At 33.9% G+C, this 13320-nt stretch overlaps 1 protein-coding gene across 1 annotated transcript in view; it reads left to right on the top strand.

The window, feature by feature from the left end:
* Positions 1 to 13320, top strand: part of PRMT3 (protein arginine methyltransferase 3) — a 133639-nt gene that overhangs the window by 13078 nt on the left and 107241 nt on the right. Inside the window, exons 6-9 of the mRNA XM_052662216.1 lie at positions 96 to 255; positions 1493 to 1637; positions 5843 to 5908; positions 12844 to 12965. Of these exons, the coding sequence (XP_052518176.1) occupies positions 96 to 255; positions 1493 to 1637; positions 5843 to 5908; positions 12844 to 12965 (493 nt within the window). The remainder of the gene's footprint in view (positions 1 to 95; positions 256 to 1492; positions 1638 to 5842; positions 5909 to 12843; positions 12966 to 13320) is intronic.

The raw sequence follows: 13320 nt of genomic DNA, 5'->3' as shown, positions 1-13320 counted from the left end.
CACTTAGTATATATTTATTTGTAACACATGCATATGTGCTTCATTGTTGCACATATAAGATGGCCTGAAAATAATGTCCATTCATTTTTTTTTAGATGTAGAAGATCTTTATGAACCGCTGTCAGTCCCATTCTCATATCCCAATGGGCTCAGTGAAAATGCATCTCTTGTTGAAAAATTGAAACACATGGAAGCCAGGGCACTAGCTGCTGAAGCTGCATTGGCTGGAGCACGTGAGGACCTGCAAAAAATGAAGTAATTTATCAATCTTACAGAAAATTAATGGTTTAGATCCCCGAAATAATACAGTTCAAGGTGGAATACAGTAAAATATTTCATGTACTAGAAAGCACAGTGTAGATATTTAATTTTAATAATATTGAGGATATGCAGTATTTTTGTACATTGTGGCTATAACTAATTAACATGAAATTCTGTTCTCATATACTTCTATGTAATTACTTTGTATTAATGGTAATTGTTCTCAGGAGTGTCTTCCTCTTGAGTGCTTTTGTTCCTTAATGCTACCTTCTTTTGAATTACCTTCTTTCTAATAGCTTTCTCCACTTTACTTTTCTTCTCCTAGGCTTTTTAAAGTATAAGGATGAATACTTTTAGACTTGGGGAAAATACACAGTTGAGATATTTGCTTTTAGAGAATCAAATGATAATTATGGTGAAATACGTAATCAGAAAACTGGCCCCATAAGATGGTTTTCTGCAGTGCGTAAATTAGCATTCTGCTGGCTTAGTACTTGTCAGAATTTTACGTGTATACAGATCACCTGGGTAATGCAGTCAACTACAGATTCTGATTCAGGAGGCCTTGAATAGATAGAGTCGGAGATTCTGCCTTTCTGTCAAGTATATATATATATACCTCCAGCTTAACCTGTTAGATTTGTAAGTTGGCTGCTACTGCCTGAGTACCCATTTGATGGTTTGCCAGAATGTCCAGCAGGAAAAATAGTCAAGTGAATTGTAGTTTCCCTTCCCCTTTTCTGATATTTTATGCTGAGTAACCTAGTAAGTAACAACTCTATCTGCCTCTTTACACTTCTTTCCCATGTATACGTTATAGGTTCCTGATGTGTTGTGATCAGAGAGGGAACTGAGTTTTAGAGGCTGAGTGGATGGTGTTGGTGTGTGTAAATAATTTCCAGTTTGGATCTGCTTTCTGCTCATATAACCTTTCCACGATATAATAAGATTTTGAAACAGTAGAAAAGTGAATAGAGTCATAATATGCTTATTTTGTTGGTCTAAAGGTATCAACAGCCATAATTTGCAGTTGGCTACTTCCAACTGGGTTTGAATATGCCCATTGCTTAAAATCCAGCAGGGGGAGCTTTTTGTTGCTTAAGATAGAGCGTGATTTAGAGGCTCATCACACTCCACACTCCCCTCCTACCTCTGCCTCTCAGCCTCTAGCCTTTCCTTTTTTCATGGTCCAATAAACTTGTCTCAAGGGTGTATTTCAAATTGATTACAGACAATTTGCTCAGGATTTTGTGATGAACGCAGATGTCAGAGCCTGCCCGTCATCTACCACTGCCATTGCAGACCTCCTGGAGGATGAGGATGGTGTTTATTTCAGCTCCTACGGGCATTATGGGATACACGAAGAAATGCTCAAGGTTAGAAAAGAGCACAGATGTGCCAAGTCCATGCTGAAGGAAAGATAGAGTGAAACTGGTTCTTAACACACATGCTGTGGTAGAACTGCCTTTTTCTTTTTTTTGAGAACTGTTTTTTAGATCTTTTTGGTACTTGATAGCTCATCTTACGTTGAAAAGATTATAGAAGTATCAGAATTACTGTAAATTCTACTTAAGATCATTATTAATCTTTATTATGAGATTACTTTTGCTTAAAATGGGACAATGGGAAAAATTGCTAATGATTTTAGGCTTCTCAAGAGCAACTTTTAAATAGGAAGAAATAAATTATATGTTTGCCTTTTAATGTGTGAAGGAGAAATTAGTGTTTTAATTAGCAGTCCTGTCATTAGTTTAGGCAAAGAATAATTCTTTGGTATAAAGTTAGTTGTAGATAATTCTCACAGTTATGGCATAACTATTTTACATTTGAAATCAATGATAGAAAGAATTTCCTAAGTCAGATTAGATACTTGAACTTGGTTGGTTTTAATTTTTATAATGGTAATGTTTATATAAACTATAAGTAGATTTCTAGCTGTACCTGGTATAATAGATACATTTTATCATCTATTATAGATTATAAAAAAGCAAAGTGTAATTTTTTAATTTAGTAAAAGTGAAAATAGCTAACAAATGTTGGAGTTTAAACATTATTGAAAATTTTTGATGTTTATCTGTCAATTTTAGATGTCACTACCTTTTTTTTTCCTTTCTTAAAACCAACAAGAGGAAAATTCCCTTTTGAATCCTTCCTCAGAAGATTGATTTATTTTATGGAAGCCTGAAGACTGTGTTCCTTGAAACACCTATTTAAAACAATCAGGAATATTTAATAACATGTATATATTTTGTTGAGTCAGTTTTGCAGGATTGCAGAGTTGGAGGTTTGCTGATTAATAGTAATTGTAATTATTTGGAGTCTTTTAAAGCAAAGTCATGTCATTTCTTCACTAATGACTTGTCATGGTTGGTTGTGCTTTTTGTTGTTCCTTGGGTAGTTGCATAGGATTGCAAGTAACAGTTATAAGTAATAAATTATTTTAAGTCCAGGATGCATTTATTTAAAATAAATGGACACACATCGTTTGCCTCGTTAAAATTAATTTTATGGTGTCTAGAATATTTTTTTTAAAGGAGTTTTTCTTTGCCCGTGTTTGTCATTTTAAATCACCCCATCAGTTTCAATGCCATGAACCTTTAATGCTTTTGATAGGGAAATTGTATTGGATTTTTCAGACTGGTAAGTTACTGAGACTCCTAGAAGATAGTACATCTGCGTGCTCTCGGTTCAGTCATCTGGGAAATCCAGTTTGGACTTATTTCCAAATCTCTCTCCTGGATCCTTGTAGCTATATTTCAGTAACTAGAGGATTTCATACCAGATAGAGTATCTTTAAGTCCTTTTGATGTACATTAAGAAGTTCCAGCGGAAAATTCCCAGTGCTGTCTTTTCACTTGTAGATCTGGAATCACTTAAGAATTTTTATTAATATAATTTCTCATGCCTTAATTCCCCGTAGCTGATATACAGTGTAACCACCTCTCCTTGGATCATAGGAAATATGGATATAGTTCATTCAAAAAGACTATTTGTCCATTTTATATTTTGCTAAGTTATATACTGTGGACGAATATGAAATATTGCCTTATGTCACACAATATTTCTTCTGTTTCCTATCAAAACAATTCTTAGCACATATAATTTGTTCAAGGTTGTGTTACTACCAGAATCTCACATGATCTTTACATTTAAGATCATTAAAATTGATCATCTCACATGATCATTTTAAATTGAGAAGCCATACATACAGGACTTATTTTTATGCTTCGAATTGGCCTTGCTTTTATAAAAATATTGTTTGGATTTTTTGTTGCTTAGTCTCAGATACAGTATTTTAATGACACTATTTTGTATATGCCTTATTTAGTGATTATAAATAAGGATAGTTTATAATCTTATTTTTCAGAATCAAGATGAAGGTAACTTTGAATTCCAGAGATGTAGTTGATCGCAGAATAGATGACATGAACTTTCAAAATCCTTCACCACTTTATCTTTCTGAAAGGAGTTGTTGCTAATGTTTTAAATCTGAGATGTATCTCTCTCTCTCTCTCTGTTTTTTTTCCCCCCATGAAAAACATTGTTTATCCTGGTGAACATTTATCTAGACTATAGTACCATTAAATAATTTTTCTTTACTTCATTTTCTTCATTGTATTTGTAGCTGACTCAGGCATTCTGTCCACCAATATGAGCCTGTATTTTAAAACATGCTGTAACTTATATCAGTAAAATTTATAGTATATAATTTTTCTGTTGTCTTTAGTCTCATACTTAAATTTTTAAAATATTTGTAGGAATAATTCCATGACACCATGTACTAGTCTTAAAAGATTATTTTGCTTCTTAATATTGAGAAGCAAAAGAACCTCTTGTTCTTTTGTGTTTCTTAGTTTTAATAGGTGAGTGCAAAAGATTATTTTATTTTTGTTTATTACCTTATTTCATATTGAACAGTTTTAGTCCTTTGTTGGAATAAATTTTTAGGAATGGTTTAAGGGCTTGTCTTTAATTTGTTTGGATTTTCACATTCAGTGGATTTTCCTCTCAAAAATTCATTTATTAAATCAAAGCTCTGCTATGTCCAAAGCACTGTGTTTATTAGTATACTTTGAATTTCATTGCACCAGGGTGAGCATCTGAGTGAAAGCAGATGGATGTGTAGGAAGAGCCGGATGAAGGATTATGGTTGAACTGAGCAGCAGTGCATAGACTAAGGACAGGAGTTGGGATGCTAGTGATTAAATGAGAGCAGTGTGATTGGTGAGAGCTTTCTGAGTGACTGCCTTCTTGACTGATGTTCACCCTTTGTGGGTTTTGTTGTGTCAGCAAAAATCACTGGTTATAGTGTAAGAAGAGTATAAAAATAGTAAAAATGTATGAAATGGTATTTTTTTAAAGATTTGTAAAATTAATTACTCAATAGTATGTCTAAATTCATTTGAATATTAGATTCTCATAATAATTCTTAAAATATATAAATTTAATAAACCTGATTTAAAATTTTGTTTGTAAAGCAGTTAGAACTAATTCTGTCATAAAACATGGAATTAATTACGGAATTCCCCCTGTAAAACAACTTCTAATTTAAGACATATATATATCTTTTTTAATTCCAATATTGGCATGAACATGTTTTTTTTGTCAGTGATGTGAATGGTATAAATGTTGTAGTGTTTGTTGATAACTACTTTTTACCAAGTGTGAAATTTAAAATTCCCGGTTTGAGATATTTGTATCAGACTCATTTTCCTCCCTTAGCAACTGTGCCCTTACTCCTTAATTTGCTGTCAGTACACGTCTCAGCTGAGGTGATTTAAAAGGGAATCGGCACTGTTCAGGAACCAACATAAATGTTAACGTTCAGTGCCTGCCTGAGTCACAGGTCATGTGAGACGCCGGAGTGGAGAAGTCTCATAATGTGGGCTGTAGGGCTCAAATGATTTACTTTTAGGCTTATAGGCTTTTAAGCATCATTTCCTACTACAGACAGTTCTAGAAACAAAACAGGATTATAAATCACGTGGGTGCTGATCGATGACTTTCTCAGAAAACTGTACTCAGTTTAGCTTCAGTTTTCATTATGTAACTGATTTTCACATCTGTCTGTTTTGTCCTTTTTCTCTCATATTTTAACCTGGTTCTACTGCAGGGAATCAGGTCTATTAGTATTAATTATCACTTGAAGTCTTACAGTGATGGTGCACGTCAAGACAAAAATATGTACGTTTTTAAGAACTTAGGTCTTATTTGACTTTCAGTGATGTTATTAAATGTTTTCTTTGTGTGTTGTCGCTGTTACTGTTCCTATTTTCTTTTTGAAAAAATATTTATTTGGCTGTGCTGGGTGTTAGTTTCACCACACGGGATCTTTAGTTGTGGCTTATGGGATCTAGTTCCCCTACCAGGGATCGAACCTGAGCCCCCTGCATTGAGAGCTTGAAGTCTTAGCCAGTGGACTAGCAGGGAAGTCCCTATTATTTTCTTGTAGCAAAAAAAGATTAAACATGGGTTTCTAGGCAGAAAGGAGCTGTAGAAACGTATGTGATAATTAGCAGTTATCTTCTTAAAAAATCTTATTTGTTAAGTACAATGTGATGTTTTCCTTTCTCTGCCCTAGGACAAAGTACGAACAGAAAGTTACCGAGATTTTATATACCAAAACCCGCATATCTTCAAAGACAAGGTGAGTAGCATATTCTATAGAATTACATGTTTCATGTGGATCTCGGGTAGCAGAAATCCTCTCTTAGGTCATTGTGACAGCAGTTGATTTCATGTGTGTGCTGTGCTTAGTCACTCAGTCGTGTCCCACTCTTTGTGACCCCATGAACTGTAGCCCGCCAGGCTCCTCTGTCTGCAGAGATTCTCCAGGCAAGAAGACTGGAGTGGTTTGCCATGCCCTCCTCCAGGGGGCCTTCCCAACCCAGGGATCAAACCCAGATCTCACGCGTTGCAGGTGGATTCTTTACCGTCTGAGCCATCAGGAAAGCCCAAGAAGACTGGAGTGGGTAGCCTGTCCCTTCTCAAGGGGATCTTCCTGTCCCAGGAATCAAACCAGGGTCTCCTGCATTGCAGGCAGATTCTTTACCAGCTGAGCTACCAGGGAAGCCCGATTTCATGTATAATGGCTTTATTTAATGGAAGACTTTTGTGATGCTGATCTGTGGTGCAGAATACTGATAACAGAAATGCTGATTGGTGTTATTCATTACACTTTTTTTTAATTGAAATTCATTAATTATAGTGATTTAACTTAAACTTTGCTCAGTTAGGTAAGTTTTTCTTAAACCATGTTTTTGATTTACTGTGATTCTTGTTAATTTCAAATGTACAAGATAAACCCCATATCAAAGCATTTAATTATTATTTTAGTTTACATTAATTAGTTAAAACTTAATTTAAAAACTCATTTGGTAAATAGGGTCAAATATTTTCAGGTAGAATTTATGTTATGTGCCTTTTTTTGAGACCATTTCATGAGATACTTTATATTTTACAATTAGTCTTTATACTGCCTCTGGTTATTTCAAAGATGATCCTTCATGGTGTGTATGAGTATGTGTGTGAGATTTGTGTCATATATTTTTTCCTCCCTTGTGAATTTTTCCATTTTTTCTTCACTTTCTCTTTCCCTCCTTCTCTACATTGGCATGTTACCTAAGAGTTCAGGTTTTCTATTTGTTCCACCTTACTGGAAGTTAATCCACTAATTTAGTCTAGTATATGATTGTCTGTGCCACTCACATACCTTTGCTTGGAAATTTTCCCCCTCTCTTTCTACTTGAGGGGCTTCCCAGGTGGCTCACATGGTAAAGTATCTGCCTGCAGTGTGCGAGACCTGGGTTCAATCCCTGGGTTGGGAAGATCCCCTGAAGAAGGGTATGGCAACCCACTCCAGCATTCTTGCCTGGAGAATCCTATGGACAGAGGAGCCTGGTGGGCAGTAGTCCACGGGATTGCAAAGAGTCAGACACGACTGAGTGACTAACACACACACACACTTTCTACTTCAAGAATATGTATACTGGTAACATCAGGTTTTCATAGTTCCCCTTAATTTTAAAAGATACTTTTCTAAGGTTATTTCATGGACCATATATGATATTGCAGTAGTGACCCACGACCTTAATATATTGAAAAGACTGTTTTCCTGAGTTTTATGTTGCTTGGAATAACATATATATATATATATATATATGACTGGCTTTTTGTTTTCCATACCTGTTTCCTAAGAGCAGTGTTTAACTTGTGACTTAGCCGAGTTGGAGATATGAAATTTATATGGTTCTGATATCTTTTGGCCAACACATTACCTATAAGGTAATGACGGCGTGTATTTCTTTGTTTTTGCTAATTCCCCAACAGGCAGATTATTTCATTTTTTTAAATATTAGTTTTTATCAGTTCTTTGTTGGCTTTTTTATTTGCTTTCCATTTATTATTATAGCACTCTTATCATTTTTTTAGTAGTTTTTATATTTGCACCTAAAATTCTAGAACAGTTTATTTAATATCTAAAAAAACACTTTCCAGCGAAGCAAATAATGTTACTATTAAAATTTTGCTTTAAAGTTAGTTAGATTATGCCTAGGTTTTATTTTTTCCTTAATATGTTGTGTACAATTTAAACATGTACTAGTCTGGGAATCACTAGTTCTGCCTGGCTACTCAGGATCCAGCCACAGAATAATTTTAGACAGTGGTGAGTCTCTGGGCCTCATCTATAAAATGATTAAAGAATTTTTTTTCTGGTTCTAAAACTTTAGGACTTCTGTTTTTATAAAAGCAGTATCTTTGAACTATCTTGTAAAATATTTTAAAAATACTTTTTGATATGAATGCTGTAAATATTTTTTGATACCAATGCGGTAGGAATTTTTTAAGTAAAAGTAGTTTCTTTTTCCGGAGAAGACAATGGCACCCCACTCCAGTACTCTTGCCTGGAAAATCCTGTGGGTGGAGAAGCCTGGTAGGCTGCAGTCCATGGGGTCGCTAAGAGTCGGACACAGCTGAACGACTTCACTTTGACTTTTCACTTTCATGCATTGGAGAAGGAAATGGCAACCCACTCCAGTGTTCTTGCCTTGAGAATCCCAGAGATGGGGGAGCCTGGTGGGCTGCCGTCTATGGGGTCGCACAGAGTCAGACATGACTGAAGTGACTTAGCAGCAGTTTCTTTTTCAATATGCTCTGAATAGACTTTTTTCTTGTATTACATAAGAAAATAGTGAAAAGACAAAAGTATTTGTAATCATAAGATTAATCAGGAAATTGAGTAATTATGAATATTTCTATGTATATGAAACACATCTTACTGGGTTCATAGACCTGTACACAGTCATTATCTGCTGTTAATTTTTTGATAGTAACTGTTATAGAAATACCATATACACTTTCGGACAAAATACATGACCATGGAAAACATATAAAGTTTATTTTGTATTGTACCTACTGCTTTTGCTGAAGAGATTAAATCTGTCACAGTTAGGACAGGGCTTATTAATAAACTGGAATTTGGCTAACATGCTTTCTTTTATCAGTGTGTGGTTAGGTTTGCTTGGCATTTATGGTTTCTTAAGAGTATAATGTAAAATATGTATCAATTTCTAATTCTTTAAAGCATATTCAGGATATAATTCTCCATAATTAACAATAGTAATCTAGAGATTTTATGTGATTTGGAATACTCTTCTTTGTATTATACTATGGGTGCAGATGTAGAAAATATACTACCATACATTTAAATAGTGTTTGATAATTTACAGACTATTTTCAAACATGTTGTCTCTCTGCTGTATTATATACCTGTAACTAGGGATGGTAGGTATTTAATACATGAAGAATTTGAAACCAATAGGTTAAAGACTTGTCCTAAAATAGGCAACTAAAAAAACAGGACTTGAAGGTTTTAGTCCTAGTCTAGTGCCCTTAACCCTGTGCCACTGCAATTTAAGGAGAAAATAATTCGGGTGAGATTCATTAATGACATTTTAATTCTCGTTATTTTTCATGCATAGGTCCTGTGTGGCATGACAGAACATGTGCATGAAATTATTTAAATATAGTTCTTTTAAAAAATGTATGGAATAACATTTCTTAAGTTTTATACCATTGTTTTTGTTTCATTTTTCTTCATTCGGTAGATAAATTTCATATCACAGCTCTAGCTTCTGTATATTGTTTAGGGCATGATAGAAATTTATTTTTCAGAAAAGGGATTAAAATTAAAGTTTCTTTTCCTCTTCCTCCATCCTTCCTGCTTCCTTTCCTTCTTTGCTTTCTTAATATTGTTTTAATTCACAAAGCTCCTGTGGAGGCCATATGGTTTCTCAGATTTAATTTAACGTTGGGTGGCGTAATGTTGTTCTCACTCACTCATAATTAATTTCTATTTGTAGTTCATTGAAGAAATTCACAGTTTGGTGCCTTTTTTATGCTTTTGATTATTATCTACAGTTAAAATGTTTTATATACATTCCTTCATTATTTTGAAAAATAATGTTAGTGTATTCTGTTATCATTCTCCCTCTTTCTTGGTTCTATCAAGTTTTAGTTTATTCGCCCAAATACCTAAATCTGAGCTAGATGTAATAAATAATTAGTATGCAACTAAAAATATAATTTAAGTATGCACTTTTAAAAAAGCAGCTTGACCTATGTTTGAGTTTCAGCTTTACAAATTACCAGCTGTATGATCCTGAATCTGTTTCTTTCTCTAAAGCTCTCTTTCCTTCAGAAAGAATTAAGTAAGATTTTATATATATATATGCATATGTATATAAATTATGTATGTGTGTAGTTTTACAAGAGAATACATACTTGAATTGGAGTACATGATATATATCCTGCTGTACTTAGTTGTTGTCACTTAGCAGTTTCTCTAAGATAATCCCTTATTAATGTTATTTTAATGGCCCAAAAATTCAGTGTAAATTGTCCGTAAGTTCAAATTTTTTATATTAGAAATAATGCTTGTAAAAATATAAAATATTAAAAATCTTTTTATAAATGTAGAAATAGAATAATAAGATAAATTCTAGCAGAGGACTCTCTGGTTCAGAAAGGTTCTACCCTGGATGGAGTTAGTGCTGCCAGCTTGTCTTTCCAGAAACAGTGCATGAGTGTTGATATTCAGTATTCCCAAACACCATCGTCAAAGCACTGTGCTGTCAAACTTGGTAAATTCTACACTGATCTTTTATTTTTAATTTTGCAAATATTTCAATGAAAGTTTCTGGGAAGTCATCACTTACTGTTGTGTTGTATATATTTTTACATTTTATTATCATTTTATGCCATGTAATATTTCAAGTTGATATACTATAACCATGCTATAAATATATATGCTCTGTGTTACAGTATTTACTTGATGGTGTGGTTAGTATATTTTATTTGTAACTTAAAAAAATGGTTTTGCAATGGTATTTTATAGAGTTCATCTTACAGTTTTGAACTTTCTTAATGTGTGAAGTGGTTATATTAAAATGTGCTGACTCACCCAAACAGGTAACATTATGGTCAGGGACAGTCGCATTCTCCCTAAGCAGCTTCTACCTTCTAAGAGGGGCAGAGAGGATAGGGGACACAGAGTAGCAGCCTTTTGACAACCTTATTTCTTCAATAGAAATTAAGACTGTTCAGATTCTCTCCTTTGGAGTCAGTTCTGGTATATTTTAAAAATGTAATGGAACAGACTTCCCTTATACTAGTAAACAGTGCAGAAGATAAAATGCATAGGAACAGATGTTATTTAACAAGTGTGCAGGACTTACATGAAAGAGATTTTTAAAAAATCCCAAACTCCTAAAGAACATAAAAGATGCTTAAAACAAATTGAAATTCTTACCATGTTCCTGAATAGAAAACACAAACTGAAATTGTCTGTGTTCTGTAAATTTATATTTTAGTTCAGTCCCCATAAAAATACTAAGACTTAAAAAAAAATAGACAAGCTGATTATCTTATGCTTGTGGAAAAATACCTAGTGAAAAAATAGCTGTTGAACAATGTAATAGATTCTTTTAAAAAAATTTTTATTTTATATTGGAGTATAGCCAATTAACATTATGATAGTTTCAGGTAGACAGCAAAGGGACTCAGCCATACACATAGATATGTATCCATTCTCTCCCACATTCCTCTCCCATCCAGGCTGTCTCATTGAGCAGAGTTCCCTGTGCTATACAGTAGGTCCTTGTTGGTTTCCATTTTAAGTAAAGCAATGTGTACATATCTATCTGAAACTTCCTAACTATCTCTTCCCCCAATTCGCCCCGCTCTGGCAACCATAAGTTTGTTCTTTAAGCATGTGAGCCTGTTTCTGTTTTGTAAATAAGTTTATTTACATAGATTGAACATTGCTCAGTTGCTCAGTCGTGTCTGACTCTTTGCAATCCCATGGACTATAGCCCACCAGGCTTCTCTGTCTGTGGGATTTCCAAGGCAAGCATACTGGAGTGGGTTGCCAATTCCTCCTTCAGGAGATCTTCCCAACCCAGGGATTGAACCTGCATCTCCTGCATTGCTGGCAGATTCTGTCCTGTTGAGCCACTAGGGAAGCCCTATAGATTGAACAATATGATAGATTAATTCTAGTTCTGTTTTTCTTATAGTGGCTCCCCAGGTGGTGCAGTGGTAAAGAATCTACCTGCCAAGCAGGAGACGTCTCACGGGTTTGATCCCTGGGTCAGAAAGATACCCTGGAAAAGGAAATGGAAACCCTTTCCAATATTCTTGCTAGGAAAAGCGCTTCATGGACCTATTTAAAATTCTAAGAGTGTGTGTATCCTCTCCCCTTGCCCTAAGCTCTGCTCTGTGCTTGAGTTTTCTTTATCACACTACTATTCTCTTTTGCTCTCTATTCTTTATTCTTGGTTGTTTCTGAGTATTTTGCTTAATGTGTTTCCTTGGTAATTTTTTTTTTTTTTTTTACTGTGGACCATGCAGATTTCATTATTACTATTCTGGGAAGAACCGTATGAAATTCTTGATTAGAAATAATTATTACATTCCAATCCCCAATAACAGCTTAAATTTCATTCTTCTTACTGTTTCTACCATTGATAATATCTTTTTGAAAACTTAAATTCTCAAGTTACTGAATTCTAAAAGCCTGTTTTTTATTGTACCTCTATAATTAAAATGAGTTTAATATTAAACTTAGAAAGTGGAGTGGGTATGACAACATTCTACATCCATGATTCATTTATAACCATTTCTAAATTGTATTGGATCAGACTGTCCTGCTTAGGCTAATTTCTGGTATTCAAACTTGAGAAAGCTTATTTCTGTTAAAATTTAGAATTACTGAACCTAAATTAAAGACAGAGTACTTCCCTAGTAAGTCTGTGGGAATTGCTCATTTCATATAAAACATTTCTTAAATTTACATTGTTGCATATGATTGCAATAAACTGTGGCCAAAAACAGTTATGAATTTAAAATAATTTAATGTAATTATATGTTCAGTTTACCCAAATAGAAATTATTACCATGTTTGACTGGTAACGTTTAAATTGTTATCTATTCCTAGCCAGAAACATCATCATATATGAATAGGATTTAAAGTGTTAGACCTTCTCAATAACATCTGTTCTTTTTCTTTTATTATTATACCAGGTAGTTTTGGATGTTGGTTGTGGAACTGGAATTCTTTCTATGTTTGCTGCTAAAGCAGGGGCAAAGAAGGTTCTTGGAGTTGATCAGTCTGAAATACTTTACCAGGCAATGGATATCGTAAGGTAAATACATTTTAAGGCTTCAGTTAAGATTATTATTATTATTATTATTTTTAAGATTATTTTTAAATTTGATGATTAGTAGATTTTCTTGTCTTTAATAGCTGTCCAGTGCAGACCTAAGGCCCTTATCTTTTAGTAAAATTTCATTCCAGCACAAGAAGATTTTAAGTTGAATTGACCTAAACATGTTTGAAGTATGAACAATCTTTTCACTCCTCTTGAGAATTATTTTTATATAGTTTTCTTTTCAATTATGACTGTGGATATGCTAATTATAATAATATTAAATTAGGAATCATGGATGTATAGAGTAATGTTAGAAGATATGCTACAAAATTCAATATATCAGTAGTAT

This window comes from Budorcas taxicolor, chromosome 25, assembly GCF_023091745.1.
Source record: "Budorcas taxicolor isolate Tak-1 chromosome 25, Takin1.1, whole genome shotgun sequence".
Classification (NCBI taxonomy): Eukaryota; Metazoa; Chordata; class Mammalia; order Artiodactyla; family Bovidae; genus Budorcas; species Budorcas taxicolor.
The sequence above is the reverse complement of the archived record's forward strand: the minus strand, read 5'-3'. Positions and strand labels throughout refer to the sequence as shown.